The sequence below is a fragment of the Pinus tabuliformis genome, chromosome J (assembly GCF_031772625.1).
Source record: "Pinus tabuliformis cultivar Carrire ecotype Pingquan chromosome J, CPIR1, whole genome shotgun sequence".
NCBI lineage: Eukaryota > Viridiplantae > Streptophyta > Pinopsida > Pinales > Pinaceae > Pinus > Pinus tabuliformis.
This window is the reverse complement of record NC_142295.1, coordinates 256,197,652-256,219,834: the sequence shown is the minus strand read 5'-3', so window position 1 is coordinate 256,219,834 and position 22,183 is coordinate 256,197,652. Positions and strand designations below refer to the sequence as shown.

The 22,183-nt window shown below is 39.3% G+C and overlaps 2 protein-coding genes across 2 annotated transcripts in view; both read left to right on the top strand.

Annotated features, from left to right (window-relative positions):
• LOC149226741 (uncharacterized) overlaps positions 1-22,183 on the top strand; it is a 300,204-nt gene that overhangs the window by 180,621 nt on the left and 97,400 nt on the right. The window contains exon 11 of the mRNA XM_089380285.1: positions 17,623-17,722. Coding sequence (XP_089236411.1) covers positions 17,623-17,722 — 100 coding nt within the window. The remainder of the gene's footprint in view (positions 1-17,622; positions 17,723-22,183) is intronic.
• Positions 14,625-15,469, top strand: LOC149226742 (uncharacterized). The gene is made up of 2 exons (XM_089377584.1): positions 14,625-15,248; positions 15,373-15,469. Exon 1 carries the CDS (start codon positions 14,629-14,631, stop codon positions 15,001-15,003), a length of 375 nt encoding a protein of 124 aa, XP_089233710.1. The 5' UTR covers positions 14,625-14,628; the 3' UTR covers positions 15,004-15,248; positions 15,373-15,469.

Genomic DNA, 22,183 nt, shown 5'->3' with positions numbered 1-22,183 from the left:
GTGTCAGTTAGTACAGCAAGAAGATCACAGTGTTCTGGAAATTATATTGAGTCAAGGTTTGACTATGTTTGACTCAGTTTGATGAGCTTCCTATTGATGCCACCTGGATGGAAGATTCTGTCTAGTTTGACCAGCATTAGCTTCTCTGGTCAAGGGTTTTCTACTGCTGTCATAAATATCAGATTTATGTATTTGTACTATCTCTATCTCTGCTGAACTTTGAAGATAAAAGAAGATTTGATCAAAGGGTTTCCCCACACATTGTGGGGTTTGTCCCTGGCTTGCGCCATATGAGTCAAATGAGTTCAAAGACTTTTGCAGAGAAGCTGGCATTAAGAGGGAGACTACCACTGCATATACTCCTGAGCAGAATGGTGTTGCTGAACGCAAGAATAGGACTATTGTGGAAGCTGCCCGTGCCATGATATGTGACCAGGGTCTTCCAAAGTTTCTGTAGGGAGAAGCTGCAAATACTGCTGTGTACATTCAAAACTGATGCCCTCATTCCGCTTTGGACTCCAAAACTCCCGAAGAGGTTTTCTCTGGTAAGAAACCTGATGTCTCACATTTTAGAATTTTTGGATGTCCTGTCTAAATTCATGTGCCGAAAGAAAAGAGAAGCAAGCTGGATGCTACTGGGAAGAAAGGAATATTTGTGGGCTACAATGAGACTTCTAAGACATATAGAGTCTATGTACCTGGTCAAAGGGAAGTAGAGATAAGCCATGATGTCACTTTTGACGAAGATGCTTCCCTGAAGAAAGTAGTAGATCTTCCTAGATCTGAAGAAAACCATGAAGAAAGACCTGGAAATCTGGAAGAACCCCAGGATGAGACTATGCCTGATGTTGAAGGGCCAATGGACCCTATTGATCCTTCCCCCTCTCTAGAAAAGAGGCCATCATGGCTCAGGGACACCCTCGAAGATGCTGAGGGTCATGCTGCCCCAAGGGGAACATTCCGAGAAAGCAAGAAGCCGTGTAGATACCAAGGGTATCTAGCTGCCATGAGTACTATTATACAATCTGAACCTGGATCTTTTGAGGAAGCCATCAAGCATCAAGTCTGGAAGGATGCTATGCATGAAGAATATGAGGCTATTATGAAGAATGATGTCTGGGATGTGGTCCCGAGACCGAAGGACAAATCTGTTGTCACCGCTAAATGGCTCAACAAGATTAAACATGGATCTGATGGGAGTGCTGAAAAGTTTAAGGCAAGATTTGTTGCCCGTGGCTTCTCTCAAAAGGAAGGAATTGACTATGACGATATATTTGCACCTGTGGCTCGATATACCACCATCCGATCCATCATAGCCCTTGCTGCTACGCAAGGATGGAGTCTTCATCAGATGGATGTCAAGACCGCTTTTCTGCATGGTGCAATAAAGGAAGAGGTGTATGTAGAACAACCTCTGGGATTTGAAGTTCAAGATCGAGACACTTATGTCTGCAGGTTGAAGAAAGCCCTCTATGGGTTAAAGCAAGCACCCAGAGCTTGGTATGAGAGGATGGATAGTTACTTGATGAAGCTGGGCTTCACTCGAAGCAATGCTAATCCAAACCTTTACTTTAAGGTTGAGGAAGGAAAGCCTCTCATTCTAGTGCTGTATGTGGACGACCTCTTCCTGACAGGTGATGACCCTCTCATTCATCAATGTAAGAGGGAGCTTGCTGCTGAGTTCGAGATGAAAGACCTAGGACTGATGCACTATTTCCTAGGCCTGGAGGTCTGGCAGAGACCTGGAGAGATTTTCCTTTCTCAAGGAAAGTATATTGTGAAGCTTCTGGAAAGATTTGGGATGGTGGACTGTAAGTCCGTGTCGACACCAATGGAACTCAACTTTAAGAAGTTGAGTGGCAGCGCTGCAGGGCCTATCTTGGCCAATCCTACTGAGTATCGTCAACTCATAGGAGCTTTGATGTTCTTAGTGAACACCCGTCCGGACATATGTTTTGCAGTGAATACTTTGAGTCAACAGATGGTTGAGCCTCATCATTTTCACTGGGTTGGTGCCAAGAATCTTTTGAGATATCTTCGGGGCACGATAAACCATGGGCTGAGATACACTGCCGGGAGTGTGATACTCCGGGGATATACTGATGCCGATTGGGCTGGCAGTGTGGTGGATCGTAAGAGCACATCTGGGTACTGTTTCAATCTTGGTTCTGCTTTGATCTCATGGATGAGCAGGAAGCAGAATTCGGTGGCTTTGAGCACCGCGGAGGCCGAATACATTGCTGCTAGTATGGCCTGTTGTGAAGCAGTTTGGTTGAGGAAGCTCTTTAGTGAGCTGTTCCAACATGTGCTAGATACCACTGTAATACTCTGTGATAATCAGAGTGGGATTCGTATGACTGAGAATCCTGTGTTCCACGACCGATCCAAGCATATTGATATCAGGTACCACTTTATCCGGGATATGGTACAACGAGGTGTCGTAAGGCTCGATCATATAGGAACTGATGAGCAGGTCGCGGATATTCTCACTAAGCCCCTGGGGAAGGTCAAGTTCCTAACCTTCCGTGAGAGTCTTGGTGTCGTGGAAAGACCCTATGATGTGGGTCCTGTTGGACGATGAGCTCTGGGAGCTCTGGGGGGCTTTGGGGATAGCTTCTCGGAGGTATAAGCACTCATAATGCTTCTGCCCCACCCTTGTGATTATTGAGCTGGTTCGCCACTCATTTAATCTGTGCCCCATATGCATCCTACCCATTGAGTTCAGGGCTCATGGGAAGTACCTCTCATTTGGCCAATGAGGTGTGGAAAAGCTAGAGACTATTAGCAAAGACTGATGGACGCATCAGAGATTGCCGTACTCTCTATCTAGGATGGCATGGTCCAACCACTTGATCTGGGATCAAGATTTGTGAGGTCTGGGACCTCTGGACTGATTATGTCAGTCGGGGAATGATGTCTTTGTGACTGACCCACTTCTGTTCTGAAGTAAAGAAGCCAGCAAAGCAAGTTTCGGCGGGATGACTCACGATGTTAATTGCACTAATAGATGGAGTTCTCCCTAGTTGAGAGGGAGTGTTAAAATTGGACAACTAGGTCCAAACTCCATGTTCTGATGCTCAGATTAAGAGGCTAATATTTTTGTTGGATTCCTCTTTCTGAGAGGTGTAAAATCCATATAAAAATAGTCTTAATCCGATGAGCAAAACTTATATTTTGAATTTATTATTCTTAATAAATTATATGTGCAAGGTCAGCCAGTTTTGTAATGTAGGCTCACATGCCCAACAGATGTGTCACACACCCTCATTGATGGATATATATACAGGAAAAGTTGGAGAGAATTTGAACACAACACAACTCACATCTTCCTCTCATCTACTGGTTGGAGGGTTGTTGTGACACATGCTGGGCTGGCTGACCAAAGGAGACTTTGCTGGTTGAAGCATCCTGTTGACCGCCGAAACGAACACATACATTTTTCTTGTTTCTGATTTGTCTTCTGTAAGATCTGCTTATATGTTCTATCTGCATTTTGCTTATCTACTTGTATGATTGCTGTGAGAAAAGTGAAATTGCTCTTAGCATAGAACATCTACAAAACTTTACAGCATTGGATTCGAATTTCGTAAATAGTCACAGAAAGAGGATGGACTGTAGTTTGTTGAGTAGCATTTTCGGAGCCGAAGGTCGCAACAGTGACACGTGGCACTTTGTACAAGTTCGCGCTACTGAACTAGTCTATAATCAAGTCATTGTGGGAGATTGGACATAACTCTTTCTTGAAGAATCCAATCTTGATCAGACCTGTGGGGTTGGAAAGAGGACTCAGAGGGCTACCACAAGATGAAATTTCAGACCCTAGAGATCCGAAAGTACATAGATACAACAAATTCAATATCGAGCTCCTAGAAGGCAAGAAAAAACATGCATTCAAGGATCACTACAGTAAGGACCACACATCAAAAATCAAGAGTAAGTCTCCTACAACAAGGTATGTATGATTAGTGTTTACATTTGAAATATGAGTATCATCTCTAACATGTTTTTGCAAGACAACATAAGTACATACAAGGTCTCAGTTATATCTCTATGGCTCTATATGTCGCAGTTAGTTTTGATACCACATTTCGGATGTCCTATTCTTGATACTACACATTTGATCCTACACCAAGTCTGCTAAATCTATATGATGTTGTAAGTTCATGTTACTTTTCTTGTCATAGTTGATAGAATGGTCTCTGTTGTTGTACTTAGATCTTGTTCCATCACAAGTCTAGGGTCTGTCATTAGTTTTTATTGTATATATCTTTAGGTCAATTTTGGATATAGTCTTGCATAGAGTCCAGGCCTATATCAAGAGTGGGAGTCTTTGTCTATTGCTGCAACAAGTCAACAACAAAAGTGACAAGCACACTTCAGGCATGCATTGTAATTTTGATTTGTATTTATTCATTCTTATGCAGTTACATCTGTTTTGCAGGCAGAGGTAAGTTGAAGGGTATTTTGTTTTGTTTTGGGATTGGTTTCGCGGGGCAAATTTTGCATGTAGGTAGAAGAAGATTCAAATACAACTTCAAGCAAGAATTGAAGAGCAAAAGTATCAAATCAAAGGAAGCATTGCCGCAGGACATCCTTTGAAGACATGACAACCATTCGTATATTGTGAAGAAGTGTCAAGGCCAAGCGTCATCATTGTAAAGTTGTAAAAGAGTGATTTGTAAAAGTGCCATCATTGGAAGAGTCATTATTGTAAAAGAGTCAATATGCCTAGAGTCGAAAAGGCATTATTGGGAGGTATAGGAGTCTCTGTTGGGATGATGTCATGGTTGGGTTGTAGATCATAGTGTGATTGGGTGTTCGGTCAAAATCATTGTAAATCATATTGTATCGTGGATCGTTGTCCTTGGTATGGGAATCCACACTCTTGTCTCATTTCAGTCATTATAGGGTGGCAGGGAGGTGCTAGGCTGGTGCATGAAGTCGCCTATAGGTTGGAGCCTGTGAACACTTCAGGGTGGTCGGTTGGTCTAGGGTGTTGGGGTATCCATTCAGTTGATTACTGAAGAAACTAGGGCGTTGGGGCGTCCTTCTAGTGGGAGCTAGAGAAGAATGATTTTCTAGAATTCTAGGAAGTTGTTGTTTTCATTTTAGTTCGGGCTAAAGATTAAAGAATTTATTAGAAAAGCGTTCGGTGGTTTTTGACTTGGAGGGGGTTTTCCACCTAAAATTCTTGTGCCTATTGTGTTCTTTTATTTACTGTTATTACTGCATAAACATTAATAATAATTGAAGATCAACTAATGCTCTGAAAATATTTAAAAGCGCTGATTGCTAAGAAACACTGATTCACCCCCTCTCTCAGTGTTTCCAACAGAAAATCCACACAAAATTCTTCTTATAAAGATTCCAATTGACAAATACGAAGACCACGACCCTTGACCTATTATGCCACTCCAAGACCAAGACACCAATCCTCTTCTTTGACATTGCTGAGATCATCATCATTGCTACACCATCACCGAGGTCTTTATCAACGAGATGTTCATAATGTGATATGTATAGGAGAGCTAAATGTAGATCCACCGATATCATGACAGTCTCATCATAGCCTTTGTAACTATGTCTCCATCAAGAACGAGATCATGATTGTGATAGGATCATGACTGCACCTTAATATATGTCGAGATAAGTGAATCACTATGAGATCCTTCTATCATACTTATGTTGAGACTGTATACGCTACTGTGGGATCCCTGAGATCCTTGTCATCACTGGTTATGCCAATATTTTGTGACTGTGTTTTCTTCCTCTACCGAGGCCTTCGTGATACTGTTTAGCATGCTGAGACAGACTCTTATCATTCTACCTATGCCGAGACTATAACCACTTCAGTGGCACCCATTTGAGATTACTGTGAGGTTGTCCATCCGAAGTCTGATCCTTACTATTATATGAAGAAACTCAGTCTTGAACCCATCCGAGATCACAGAGGAATCCAAGTTCCTGCACCTCCGAAGTTGTAGAGATATCTGAAATTATCTGACTGTAATTCTGAACTTTACACGCTTATTTATAGTTGTTTGACCCTGTATTTGAGCCAACATGACCAAGTGAATTATTGTGTCTTCATTTTTGAGCCAACATCACTGTATTTACTTCGTTTTGTTGGCTGTCTTCTTTGAGAGGATTGTGCTTGTCTTTGGAGGGCATTTAGACTTTTCTATAGACTTGTATACATTACATATAGGCTCAAGAAGAGCTCCTTATTCATGACTTTGACTCTTTGACCTTTAAATATAAATCCTAAGGCTCTCAATGGGAGCCATCTATAAAATAAACCTCTTGCTCATGAAACCCATGCAACAAGGTATAATGATAAATTAATTTTCTTAAGAATCATAATTACAATGTCATGAAGATCGAACCTAGTTACACTTTCTTCAATAGAGGTTACATAAATTATATTTGACTCAATAGTAAAGTTTTTTGCATAATTCAAAAGCCCAACAAGGGTATCTTTGAATGTACAATGACTCTATAAACTCAATATTAATCCTAGGAGTCTACAATGGGGACTTTCACTAATATAATGTTGACCCAAGCATGAAACCCATGCTTTAATAAGTCATCGATACAATAATAAAAATACTTTTCTTTATTATTTTGACAAGTATATTTTATGATGACTCAAATACATTAATGAAGACCGAACCTAGTTACATTTTCCAACACTCCCTCTTAACTAGGGAGGTATTCATAATTTACAAATACAATGGAAGATCTCAAACTATATGAACAATGAAGAACTTTAGGCACCACAATGCCATGGACTAGATTCCTGACCAGGGCAATCTATCCATTGGTCTCTCATCAATTTAGGCACCGCAATGCCACAGACTAGATTCCTGACCAGGGTAATCTATCCAAGTGGGAATAATGTGGACTCAATCTTTCAGCCTCTCTAGGTACCATTAGGCTTACTTGCTAGCCACCAGCCCAGGGACCTAGGTGCGTATCCATGGTCAGAGTCTATGACCCACGCCGCCTTCCTTACTTTGGGACCTAGACATCAACACAAAGTGTCGACTAGATGTCCTCCCAGGCAATGCTTCACTCACAAAGCCTCAACAAATCTCTTCCAATTTCTTATCATCAATACAGTCAACAATATGTACTAAACCAAGCAGGTTCCTTAGATATTCAAACTTCTTATTAGAAAGAGCGCTTGTTAGTATGTCTACTACCTGTTCATCTATCGAGACATACTCCAATTTCACAATCCCATCATGCACGAGGTTCCTAATAAAGTGGAACTTATTGTTGATATGCTTCGTTCTAGCATGAAACACAGGATCTCCAGACATCTTGATACAACTTTGATTGTCACAATTAATCACATTAGGACTCAGAGACGACTTAAACAAATCCGTCAAAATCTTCCTTAACCAAACAACCTCCTTTCCTACTTTGCATGCAGCCACATATTCTGCCTCAACACTATTTAAAGCAATGAATCTTGCTTCCTACTCATCCGTGAGATCATAGCAACTCCCAGACTAAAACATCCTCTGGTAGCCTTCCATCAGTCTCATTGCCACCCAAATCAGAATCTCTGAAGCCAATTAGCTTGACTTCCTTACTATCATACTTTAGGGAGTGATGTATATTGCCACAAACATACCTCAATATATGTTTGGCAACTATCCAGTGATCATGACGAGGCTCCAACTAAAACTGACTAAGAATGCTTACTGCAAAACATATGTCTTGCCTAGTTTTACAAGATACATTAGGAAACCCACCAACTGTCGATAGGAGGTAGAATCCACGAGACTGGAGTTAGAGCCCCTCAACTACTTGGGATTGGTGATCATAGGAGTGGTCATCTACTTGGAATCCATCATCCCAAATTTCTACAACAACTTGATGATGTACTTTCCTTGCCCCAAATATATCTCCCTAGGGCTCTGCCATACTTCCAGACCTAGGTAATAGTGCATCAGTCCTAGATCCTTCATTTCAAATTCAGCTGCCAACTTCTTCTTGCATTCTTGAATTCTTTGCTTTACACCTGTGATGAATAGATCATCCACATATAGTAGAATAATGACGAGCTCATTATTCACGACCTTGGTGTAGAGATTTGGATCAACAAAATTCTTCACGAACCCAATTCTAAATAGATATGCATCCATCATGCCCTAGGTGCTTGCTTCAAACCATATAGGGCCTTCTTAAGTCTGCAAACTTGAGAGTCCCTGCTATTAACTTCAAAGCTTTCGGGTTGTTCAATATACACTTCCTCATCAATGGTCCCATTCAGAAATGCAGTCTTTACATCCATTTGATGGATATTCCAACCCATTGTAGCAACGAATGAAACCAAAGATCCAATGATAGTGTACCTTGTTGTGGGAGCAAATGTTTCTTCATAATCAATGCCTTTCTTTTGAGAGGAACCCCTTGCAATGAACCTTGCTTTGTACTTGTCTGTACTTCCATCAACAACATGTTTGATCTTATAGATCCATTTGGAAGTGACAACCGATTTTTCACTAGGTCTAGGAACGATTTCCCAAACCCCATTCTTCATGATGGATTGATATTCTTCCTACATTGCTTTCTTCCAAACCTCTTGACGAGCAGTGTCCTTGAATGTAGATGGTTCGGCTTCAATCAACTTTGTCATGTATGCAACATAACCAAAATATCTTTTCGGTCTCTTACTTTCCCTGAAGGTTCCTTTCGCAGCTTCATGTCCTTCAACATCTTCTAATGTAGCTTTTAACCAATTTGACCTTTTCCTTGTGGTTGGGATGACCACTGATTGAATAGGCTCACTTGGCACTTCTTCTTCTTCTTGATTTGTAGTAGGGTTTTCATGATGAGCTTCTTCTTCTTCAAATACTGGAACTTTTGCGTCATCAAAATCAATTGGAATATCCTTTGATTTCTTGTAGGCTTGATTTTCATCGAGTATGACATCCCTGCTTACTTCGATATGTCTTCTTTAATGTAGATTCTATATGCTTTTGAGGTGAGACTATATCCAACGAATATTCCCTTGATACTTGTAGAATTCAACTTCTTTCGCTTGTCCTTTGGAAAATGGATGTATGTTGGACTTCCAAAGATTCGGAGGTGATCCACACTTGGCTTCTTTCTTGTGAATACTTCTTCGAGTGTTGTATTATTAAGACTTTTATGAGGACTTCTATTTTGAATGTACACGACTGTCATTGCTGCTTCTCCCCATAAGAATTTTGGTAGATCTTGATCAAGGAGCTATGTTCGAATGCCTTCTCCAATTGACCTATTCTTCCTTTCGGCCAATCCATTTTGTTTGGGATAATAGGGAGCAATGAGTTCCCTCTTAATTCCCGCTTCTTTACAATATGCAATCAATTCCTTAGAAGTGTATTCCCCACCATTGTTAGACCTCGAGTTTTTATCTTTCTTTCAATTAGGGTTTCCACTTCAGACCTAAACTCCTTGAACTTTTCAAATACTTCATCTTTTGTTTTGAGAAGGTAGAGCCATGTCTTTCTAGAATGTTCATCAATGAATATTACATAGTAGAGATGACCTCCAAGTGATTTGTCAGACAAGGGCCCACACACATCAAAATGAATGAGGTCTAGTATCTCTTTAGACCTAGTGTCACTATTCGGAAATGGCTTTCTTGTATGCTTTCCCAAAGAACATCCCTTGCACACACCTTCATGATCTAACTTCATATTGGGAATGCCATGAACCAATTGACTAAGAGTACGGATGACCTTATAATGTAGATGACCATACCTTCTATGCCATAGCTCAATGGGATTGATTTCCATGTGAGCCAAAGCTTGAGGAGGGGGTGTAATAATGCTATGAAGGCTTCCTTCACAAACTCCAATAACCCTAGCTTTATCAATGCTAGAGTCTTTTCCCCAAACCAATACTTTTCCATCAACAAAAGAAATTCTATCCCCTTTATCTTCTAAACAAGAAATAGAAAGAAAATTCTTTTTCAAACCTAGAGCATATAGAATGTTGTTGAGGTGCAACTTCGGTCCATTTTCCAGCTTCAACGATGTTGATCCCAAGCCTCTAACAACATAGATTTTGTTCTCACCCAATTCCATTGCATGAGAAGATGGCTCCTTTGATAATGTATGAAATTGTTGACTCTCTCGTCATGTGCCTTGAGGCTCCACTATCAATGATTCATGCATTTTCATCACTAAGAGAACCTGTAAGGGCATCCAAGAATCCTTGACTTTTGACTTTGTTGAATACGTAGTGTATGACCTTCTTGATCCAGCTTCCAGCAGTGATCTGCAACTTTTCCTAACCTTAGCTCTGATACCATGTTGGAGAATCAATGCAAGTAGATTAGGGTTTGATTCCATTTTTCTTGATAATTACTTGTGAGTTATGTTGGCTTCTTTTACTTCTTTATTATCTTATCTTTCATCAAACAATTACATATTATGTGTGTATGAAGATCCCAAAACAAGAGACACAAGATGTAGGCACTATGCCAAGGAAAAACCCCCCTTGAGGGGAAAAGTAGTAAAAAATTCTCTTCCTTCAATAGTATTCTTTGAGACTCTTCAACCTAGACAAAGACCAAACCTTCTCTCCACACCAAGTCAGCCTTCTAGATCTTCGACCACTTTACAGCAACACTTCCTAGCAACTTCGACTATGCAGCAACTTACGACATCAGGCAACAATTGGCAAAAACAATACTTGGAGAGAGAGCAGCTCCAAAATTTTGATTTTCTTCTTCTCCTTAGACTTGACCCAACCCACACTTCCTTTAGCTTCCTTTTACCCACTCTGTACTTCTCCAACTTCTTTAGAGATATCGAACTAGCTTGAGATGAGATACTCCAAATGAATTGGACTTCCTTCTATTTATAGGATCCAAGTGAGGTCAAATTGAGGTCCTTAGGCTGATTTGATCTCTTCTAGGCCGACTTGGTGTGGAGGTTACATAAATTATATTTGACTCAATAGTAAACCTTTTTACATGATTCAAAAGCCCAAGAAGGATCTCTTTGAATGTACAATGACTCTGTAAACTCAATATTAATCCTAGGAGTCCACAATGGGGATTTTGACTAATATAATGATGACTAATAATAAAACTTCTTTTCTTTATTCTTTTGACAAGTACATTTTATGAAGATTCAAATACATTAATGAAGACTGAACCTAGTTACATTTTCCAACAAAGAAAAAATTTAAAAAGAAGACAGGAGCTCATTTTGGGACATGGTTGGAATATTTATGAATTGAATTCAGAAAGTAGTTGTGGCTTGCTGTGTGAGGAGAAACCCTAGTGAGAAATTAGTTTTGGTGGTGAGACTAATCCACCCTAGCTATTTAAGATTGGTTTAAGTGGTGAGACTTATCCACCCTAGCTGATCCAGGGGAAGAATCACTCAGGTTCTCCATAACGATTTAACAAGGAGTAGGACGAATTTTTAAGAGATTGAGCTGGAAGACAACATCATATTAGCCTTTACAACAATTCCAAGAATTTTCTAGGATGGTCGAATTTGATTGGAGAAGATTGAATTCTATCTGGGCAACTAAATAATTATGTAGGCTGAGTTTCTTGGTGGGAGACTAATTCATTTACTGGGCTGAGTTAATTTGCAGGTTTGTCTCCCTTTTTGTAGAGGCCGATTCAGTTGACAGGCTCAAATTTGGGTTGAAGGTTGAATTTTATCTTGTGTAGGCCGAACTCTCTTCTATCAGCGTAATTAATTTTTGTAGATCGTATTATCTTTTAGAGGAAGATTTATTTTGTGGTTGCCGATATATTTTCTAACGCCGAATCGTTTATTTGGTGGAGGTAGAATTACATTTTCTAGGGCCAAAAGGTTCTTGGAGGTCTGAGTTCGTGGAGAGGTTGCCGAGATTATTAAGGACGCTGAGGCCTAATTCCATTGAGTGTATTGGATGAAGGTTGAGTTATTTTTGAGAGGCCGAGTTCTTTGAAGGTTGAAATGATTCTTTAGGGGTTAGACTATGCTATTATTGAAGCGAAATCCTAGGTTTTAGTAATCTATTTTGGCATGTAATTTTCATGATATAATTTAATAAAACTTCACTGGAGCATTTGTTGTTTACTTGAATAAATTCATTGTGTAGAAATTTATCGTTGTGGTTTATTAATTTTGTTATGTGATACTTGTATGCAAAATATTTGAATAAATATATGCTGTCAAAGTGTTTGATAAAATACCTAAAGAAAATTTGGAAAGTTTTGCAAATTAAATCTATCAGATTACTAGGGGGATATTGCCTGGGAAGGAGCAGTCAGTAGTGTCTGTCAAGAATGTCTCTTGGTATGAGATGCTTTTATAGGATGTTTAGGAGGAGGAGGCTTCTAGGAACAAGTCCAAATAGTGTAGGTCTTCATGGATGATTCCGAACCAAGCGGTAGGGAAGGCTTCTAGTTCAAAGGCATCACCCATGGTAGTCGATGTAGTTCCAATATTAGAGCCATTTCTAGGTGGTAGAAGTTCCTCCCTTGCTAAGAGGGAGTTTTGATGTTTGTAGCTCGCGCAGGTATTGCTGTACAAGTCTAGGTGTCTAGGCATGTAGATGTCGTCCAAAGCAGTGTTGCACACATCGCGATAAAATCGGAAAATCGCGATTTTTTTAAATTGCCGATTCAAAGCGCGATTTTTATCCAAAAAATCGCCGCTTTTTTTTTATAGCGATTTTTATCGAAAAAATCGCGATTTTTTGAAAAAATCGCGATTTTTTCGATAAAATCGCGATTTTTTCGCATTAAATCGCGAGGGGCGCGGGCAGCGGGGTTTTATATGGAAAAAACGAAATTTTTTTTATTCATTCAGCAGTCCGCCGCGGAGGAGAAGGAGAAGAAGTGAGGGAGAGGGTTGCCGTCCGTTGTGGGAGCGAATCGAAGCGATTTTAGGAGGAATCCAAGCCAAGATCGCCAATTTGTCCATAAACCAGGTATGTAGATTAATTTTTTTTTTGTTTTGGTTCTATAAAAACTTTGTTTTTCATTGTTTTTAAAGAATTTTTGGAAATTTTTCATTGATTTGGGATGGGTTATTTGTTATGACTATGAGAACCAATTTTTGATTTTTATTTTCTCATTTTCTTTAAACATTGTTTATTTTTTTTGATTTTTCATTGTTTTTTGGCATTTGGTTGGGTAACTTGGGTTTAGAAATTGGGATTTTGGAAATAATTAGCTTGTAATTTTGCAAATGCTAAATTGTAATTTGTATTTACTATTATCATTTATGTAATCCTAAATTCCTATTTCCTAATCCTTATTTTTCCATAGGTTTGCAAATTCAAAATTCAAAAACAAACATGCCAAGGAAATTGGATCCTTTCTGGGAATATGGTGACCCTAAAACTCCGAATGATAGACAAAACTTGTATTGCAAGTTGTGTGGAAAGGAAATATTCGGGGGGGTGTACAGGTTGAAGTTCCACCTTGCACAAATCCCTGGACGTGATGTGGTGCCCTGTCTAAAGACAAATGCTGAAATTATCCAAAAAGCCATGAGAGCATTGGGAGAATTAGAGCACACTAGAGACGCCAAAGAAGAACTCAAAAGGCAACTAAAAAGGTCAGTTGAAGGAAGTGGGCCAAGTGGCACAGGTTCTACTGCAGCGTCAGTCAATCCGGTAGCTGCATCATCATATTTTGTTCCTCGAACCACACCTGGTTCACAACCAACTATTGGTTCAATGCTAAAAAGAACTGAAAAAGAAAAAGCTGACAAGTTGATGACAAAATTTCTCCTCTGGAGTGATATTCCTTTCAGCATTATAAGGAATAATCCATTTTTCCAACCTACTCTTGATGCTGTTGCCAGTGTTGGCCCGGGGTACAAACTCCCTTCTCTTCATGATTTCAGAGGCCGGCTTCTTCAAGATGAAAAGCGTGACTGCACCCAAAGATTGGAGGATTTTAGGGCATCATGGGCACAAACAGGATGCACTGTTATGTCAGATGGTTGGACTGACCAAAAGGGGAGAACCCTTATAAACTTCTTGGTTAGTTGTCCCTTGGGGACTATGTTTATCAAATCTGTTGATGCAACTCATCAAATCAAAGATGCAAAAAATTTATGTGATTTGCTGGATGTGTTTATTTTGGAGGTGGGTGCAGAAAATGTTGTCCAAGTCATAACGGACAATGCTGCAAATTATGTTGCTGCTGGTAGAATGCTTATGGACAGGCATCCTACTTTATTTTGGACACCTTGTGCTGCCCATTGTATTGATTTGATGTTAGAGGACATTGGAAAAATTTCCTTTGTCAAAGAGGTTGTTGACTCATCAAAAAGCATCACAAAATTTATTTACAATCACACATCTGTGCTTAGCTTGATGAGAAAATGCACCAACAACAAAGAGTTGGTGCGCCTCGCCATTACACGGTTTGCGACGAGTTTCATATCTCTTCAATCCCTCTTGAATTCTATGTGGGATTTGAAGAGAATGTTTCTTTCAGAGGAGTGGCGTGCTTCGACAATGAGCCGCAAACCAGAACGAGAGGCCGTCTGCAGACTAGTTTCATTCCAGGAGGACTTCTGGGCGGGAGTGTAGGAGGTGTGCGCTGTTACAGAACCTTTGGTAAAGGTTCTTCGGTTTGTTGATGGTGAGAAGCCCGCAATGGGCTATTTGTATGAAGCCATGGATAGGGCCAAAGAAGCCATTCGGTCCTACTATGATGACAAGGGAGATGATGGGTTCCAGAGACAACTCCTTCTATGGAACGTCATTGATGAGCGATGGAACAACACACTCCATCGTCCCATTCATGCTGCTGGCCTTTTCCTGAACCCTGCATTTTCTTATGCATGTGGGTTTAATTTTGATGTTGAGGTCGTGGAAGGATTATTAACCTGTGTCCAGAAGATGGTGAGAACTTCAGAAGAACGTATGGAGGCCTCTAGACAAATTGAGCAATATAAGTTGTCAGCTGGCACATTTGGCTTTGAGATGGCTGTCATTGATAGGACGGTTAAAATGCCAGGTATTTTTTAGTTTGTAGTATGTACTTTGTAACTTTGTTTCAAATTTCATTGTTTCTTCAAATTCCATTTTTTTCTTATGTTTATTTAAAATTTTCTTTGTAATTTTGTTGTAGACGCATGGTGGAAGATGTATGGTGGCAGAGTACCCCTTTTGCAAAATCTTGCCGTGCGGATCCTCAGCCAAACATGCAGCTCCTCGGGATGTGAGCGCAATTGGAGTGTATTTGAAAAAATACACAACAAGAAGCGCAATAGGTTAACACTTAAACATTTAAAATATTGCAAATTTCCAAATAAATTTTTGAATTCATTAAAGTTTTAAACAATATTTTTTTTATAATATTAATTATTAATTTATTATTTCATGAACTTTGTACAGGTTGGAGTCCCATAGACTTAATGACATGGTCTATGTCTACTACAATCTTCGATTGTGGGTGAAACAACTAGAGAAGACACCTGATACGGAAGCCATCTCATTGGATGGGATTGACATCACTGCTGAATGGAGGGTTGAGACCGAGAGGCCTCTCATGGATCCCACTGAGGATTGGTTAGTGCAGGATGAGGGGGAGGAGGAGGGGGAGGAGGAGGAGGAGGAGGAGCAGGAGCAGGAGCAGGAGGAGGAGGAGTTGGAGGAGCAGGAGGAGGAGGTGACACCGCCTACCCGGGCTACCCGGGCTACCACTACCACCAGTAGAGGACGTGGTCTCCGTCCACCTCAGCCTCCTGTAGCTGCTACTACTAGTTCTTCAGCTTCTAGAGCATGTCAGACTCCACTGCCATTTCCACCACCACAGGCACCAACTTCTACATCTAGAGGGAAAGAGAAAGCTGTGCCATATTCTCGCAAGAGGGGCAGAGGAAATCAATAGGATTAGACTTTCATTTTATTGTATATGACATTATGACATGATGAGATACATTATCATATTTTTTGTTGATATTTTGAGGCTGAGTTGGACTTGGGACTCAGGACTTACTATTCAGGACAATGTTATGTGTGATTTTAGCGCTAGAAATGATATTGAACATCTTATATATTAGTTTTTTTATCATATTTATGTGTCAATGTATTTATTTTATGTTGTAGATGGTTTAGATATTAAAAAAATTGAAAAAAATTGAAAAAAAATGAATATTTTTGTGCCAAACGATTTTTTCCCGCTTTTTTCCGATTTTTTCCCGATTTTAACGATTTTTTCCGCTTTTTTCCCGGCGCCGATTAAATCCCGATCGCGATGTGTGCAACATTGGTCCAAAGTCTCTTTAGGATTCTTGTTGAAGTATTAAGTTTCTTTTGTAACATAGCGTAAGTCTAACATAGGAAAAATAAAGTACTACTCTAGTGATCATGTTTTAATCTCAACTGTTGATCTCAAGTAAGGCGAGATCTAATTTTATCCATCCATTGGTTTGGACATTAGGGTTAGGGATTTAGCTAAATGAGAAGTTATAAAAGCAAGGCTAAGAAGAGGAGAAAGACACACCATACATCGACACAAGACATTGAGAAAGAGATTTTCTCAAGTGAGGAGTGAGACACTGAAGTGTGCCGGGTCTAAGGAAGGTATAGGGGTGCAACATAAGAGATCTAGATCAACCAAGTAGATCAAGGATATATCTAGGGCTTACTAGCTAGATCAAATCTAGGTATGTTGTATATGTAGTTTCCTCAGTTCGTCCATTATCTCAAGATGGGGGCCCATGTAGGTTCAAATTATTAATTTAATGAATTGTTGATAGGACATAATTTTTGTGTGTCAAATGTGTGATTGGGATTGGTCATTATTTTGATTTTGCTGAATATTTTATTAAGAACCTAGTTGTGCTTTTTTTCAATATGTCTACGATAAATTTGCTAGGAATTAATTGCCAGGTGCTAGGTTCATCATACTATGGATTTCTTGAGGATGATTTGTTGACAATCGAAAATTGATTAGTAGAGTTGATTGAGCATGCTATTTGTTGATTTAGTCAACTAGGGAAGTTCACTGGTGTGGTGGTCAAGGAAAAGTTCAAGGAGCTTGATATGTGGTCTAGCCAATCAAAATTGACTGTATATTTCTCACGTCAAGGGAGTTAGTTATATTTTGGTGTTATTATTGATGGTCTTATTCCTTTTGTTTCCTTTTTGATGTTGATCCATGCTCACTTGTGCTTACGTGCTACAATAGTGTCTTATATGCACCCACTCTTCTTGGAATCTATAGGTCCTTAATGTACTAATTCCTTGGTTCTCCAACTTTCAATTGTATTGTTGTTTTCTATTACATATTGTTGAGCATCTTTTATGTGTCAGTGCTTATGGTTTTACTTCTGCATGTCATTTTCTTGGACATTGTTCTTCAAAGTTCAAACTACCTTTGAAACTAACAATACTAATAAAGGAGGAAAGGAATCCTATTGTTATCATCCACGTTATTGTCTTGCATATCTTGTTTGGCTCAATAATCTTGATTGCTAAATATATCTGATTCATTTATAAGCTTATTCTCCTTAGTTTGTGTCAAAATTAATTTACTACAAATGCGTGGCACTTTGTATATTTATGGAAGAGTTGAATATCATCATACGATCTTGAGTTATCAACTTTTAGACTAACAACCTTTCTAAATTGTTGTGACAGGTTTGAAGGAGCTCTTTCACTCGATCTTCATAATATAAGTTCAAATGGACGCATTATACGTCGTAGATTGGCATGGCTTTTGGGTCAATGGGTGTCTGAGGTTGGTAAAAAATAGCCCTCTATATTTTGCAATACTGTATAACTAACAATCAACATAGCATTTTATAAAAGATTGTTTAAACAATGTCATTTGTGTTGACATATGTAGATTATTATGGTTTTGAATGTGTTTACTAAGTCTTATTTGGGTGTAATCTAAGTTCATATTTAGCATATGGAACGTATGACTAATATTTGATCAACATCACATTCATTTAATTTCTCAAGGTAGTAGTTATGCCATCCAAGTAGAAACTTCTTCATGAGTATCTTTATATGAAGCTTATAGCTAATTAATTTTGACATGCATGAATATAGGGAACGAATGAAGGTAAAGAAGATAAATAAAGTAATAGTAACATGAGGGGAAATTAATACATTAGAAAAGTGCCTAGCTACCATCTTATTCATTATCCATTTCTCTTCATTATGTTTATTTTTTCCTCTATCCTAAACAAAATATCTCATGTTGGGTAGCTTTGGGTTTAGTATCCATATACAAGGGGTTTGGATTGTATTATAACATAGCCAAGGAGGTATCATGACAAGTTAAATACGCATTGCATGCTAGCCAATCTATCCAATGATTTAATTTTCCATGAGTTTTGTGCAAGTTGCACTTTATGGATAAATAACTATTTTTGTGTATGATTCTCTTACTAGTTGGCGACGGTGACCTTCAAGAGTCAATTCCAATCCCATCTTTCAATTCTTCACTTGAATCTCTTATTGCTTTTGAGGAAAACTTCTAGGTTGAAGGTAGTAGATGCCCAACAATATAATTTTAATGGGTCATGTGTACAATTATTATAAGAGTATGACGTACATGTTAGAAAATCGGAAAGGCAAAAAGATTTTCTCTAGTTGATAATTACTTGTGATATCTTTGAATTCTTATTATCTTACTTATGTTCTTCTTTTATCTTAGTTCATCAAACAATTACCAAAACCAAAACACAAAGATCAAGGACACCAGATGTAGGCACTCAACGGCTAAAATCCCTATATAGGGGAAAACCTAGTCAAAGAACTCTTCCTTCAGTAGATTCAAAATGAGATAGTCCAAGTGTTGAAGATTCTAGGGCAATTAGGTGTAGAGTGATTCTTCGTGACATGATAACAATTTGTGAAGCCTTTTTCCAGTTTGTCTTTGTTAGCTTAATCTTCTTCTTTGCTTATTAATGCATGTGTGTGTGTGCTTCATCAAACTGCTATCAAAACATAAAACAAGAACACAAGATGTTGGCTCTCTGCCATGGCCAAAACCTCTCTCCTCTTGAGAGGAAAACCCTTCGGTAAGTTTTATCTTATTGAAGCTTCTCTCTTGATCAATGCCAAACCCTAGAATCCTGACTAGAAGATCCTTCAAGCATAAGTCAAGTCCTTCCTTTTCTCTGAACTATGTCTTCTCGACACTTTGTTCACCTTCTTCTGGCACTTCATTCCCCCACACTTCGTTCTTCTTTCCACAGTTAGTAGATCTTCCAGAAGAGATACTTTTACTTAGTGATATCCTTCACCTAAGGATACTCATTCCTTCTCTTGATCATCCGAGTTCCTTCTTGATGTAAAGTGGTAGGCTTAGTGTGACAGCACTGCAGCCCTAATACTCACATGTGTGAGAATTCTTGTTGATGTTCTATGGTTCCTTTTTCTTTTGCTTGAGGTCCTTCCTTCTTCGCTTGTATAGGAGACCTAGTAGGCCTAGTTTGAAGCCCAAACAATGATAGATCAGAAACTTTAATGTTGCTGCTGTAGTGACTGCAGTTGGCCCTTCTATTATTCGCACCTGTGGCTGCAATTCACCCTAAAACAGTCCTTAATACTTTGGTTATATTTCCTCCTCCTTCGCTGCTCTAGAGGCTCCCTGAAACTTGACTTTTCCACCTTTTATTTGACTGCACTTGCTCGCTGATTTCAGAGATGATCTTTGCTATCTTTAGAGGAGTGGACAGCCTCTATATATAGAGGACTGTACCTCTTTAGGCCAACTTGCTGCTCTGAGGCTGACTTGACTTTCTTTGCTGCGATAGGTGCTTTTAATGGTGCCATTGCTTCTTTTGATGGTGTCTTTGCTAGGAGGAGACTTGTTTTTGCTTGGAGGTGTCTTCTTTGACATTTATACATAAATATACATAATGTAACATACCCTTAAGGTCTTCAACACAATTCTTGTTAATTTTTGGTATGTTCTATGCTAGAGCAATTTATTTAATTTCTTTTTTCATATTAGCAATCACATCAACATAAAGTAAACTGCAGATAGAACATGAATATAAATCGCAAAAGACAAGCCAAGACAAGAGGACGCAAGATGTGGCACTAGCCAGGGACAAACCCCACAATGTGTGGGCAAACCCTTTGATCAAATCTTCTTTTATCTTCTAAGTTCAGCAGAGAGAGAGAGAGAGATAATACATTTACAACAAAAGTCAACACTTTGACTTATCTGGATCTCAGCATAGATCATTTCCTATAATGATGAGATCAGTTGAAGACATTCTGCTTCAACTGAATCTCCTAGGTGATGACTTCACCTATCCATTTCGTTCATCTGTTGCACCTTACCGTGTAACACCATCATGCTGCATCATGCATCTTCATGCTGCTCATGATCATTGTGCTGCCCATACATCAAGTTGTCCATGACTTCATACTTCATGCTGCTCATGATCATTGTGCTGCCCATACATCAAGTTGTCCATGACTTCATACTTCATGCTGCTCATGCATCATCATGCTTCATGCTGCCCATACATCATATCAAGCTTCATGCTGCCCATGCTGGTATGAATCATCGTCATCATGCTGCCTTTGCATCATGTTGCAACACTACAACAACCTTAGCTGCTTGCTATGGCTTGCAGCCTAGCAAAGTAGCTAGGCTATAGTTCCGAAATCTTACACAATCATGCTGTCATCTACAAGTAGTCCATTTTCTTTTCTGACCTCTTTATAAGAGATTTATATCAAGGTAACATGCCTGCAGTTCTAGTTCCCTACTGCCCATGAATATCTGCGTATTCATGTATATATATATTGACTGTGTATATATATATTCCTGCGTATATATAATGATGCGTGTAAATATATAGACTACATGATATATATTCTTATGTGCCTGAGTGACTGCATTGAGTATATATATGCCTAAGTTATATATACTGCTTGCGTATATGTGTCTATATCTGCATTGAAAACCTGCGTGTGGGTGCTTCAGCGTATGGTGCTCCCTCTGACTGCATTGCTCGGCATGTTCTCTTGCTGCCTCATCATGTGACTGCGTTCACATATATTACCAGCGTTTCGATATATATATATATATGTGACAACCATTATTATGACTGTCCCAACTTATGAGACTGCGTTGATTGTCCAGTGCTCACAAACCAGTGTCTGTCCAGCGTTTACAATCCAGTAACTGCTCTCCAAACACATCAGAAGTATCCCGAGGATGCGTCACTTCATTTCCAGAAATGCCGAGACTGCGTCCTCCTATCATGTGTATGTTAAACCTTTATAATATGTTTTGCTGCGTTAATTTGCCATCGTATATGATAACATATATATGCCATGACCTGTGCATTAGAGTTGTGACCAGCGTATTATCTCCTCATTATATATAGCGTATATGTGACCTTCATTGACTGCGAGTTAATATTACAGCGGCTCCTCTCTATGAGACCTCCATGCAGTGCGAATATATATACCTACGGCTCTATACCTGCATGTCATAGCTGCTATGCGTATTAGGGCCTGCGCATTACAGTGATACATGACAACTGTATTAGGGCCTGTGTATACATAACAATGTATACATGTCTCCAAGTCTGCGTGTATACATATCTCCATTTATGTGTATATTATCTGGCCAGTGTAATACTATGCGTATGTATATGTATGGTTGTGTATATGGCATCCTGTGAGTAGAAGCATATAATGTCCAGCGTATAAGGTCTGTTTGCATCCTCATAAGCCTGCCGCTGGCTAGGGCATAGCAACGATTAGGGCATCATAGCAGATACGACATCATAGCATTTAGGGCATCCTAGGCCAACGTATTCTTTTGTTTTCTCCTTCTCCAAAAACCCAAGACGTGGAGAGGAGATCACCTCAAGAATACTTGACTTAAATGACTTCAAGTTCTCACCAATTTATACTAAAACGTAAGTGATGAATAGACACGTCTATTGGGCTTCTGAGCCTACTCAAGAGCTGGTCGGCTTGATAATAATTACATAATCAAAATAAATTCATATCTTCATAAATACTTATCGGAATCGGATTATCTTTGGATCAATCCTACAGCTCTTGACGAAAGGGATCGAATAAAAATATCAGCTGCCATAAATAAGCTGACCCACATGGAGTTTGGCCCTAGTTGCCAATTTAACACTCCCTCTCAACTAGGGAGAACTCCATCCGCTGATCCATAAGTCTGACTGTACTATCTTTGTCATCA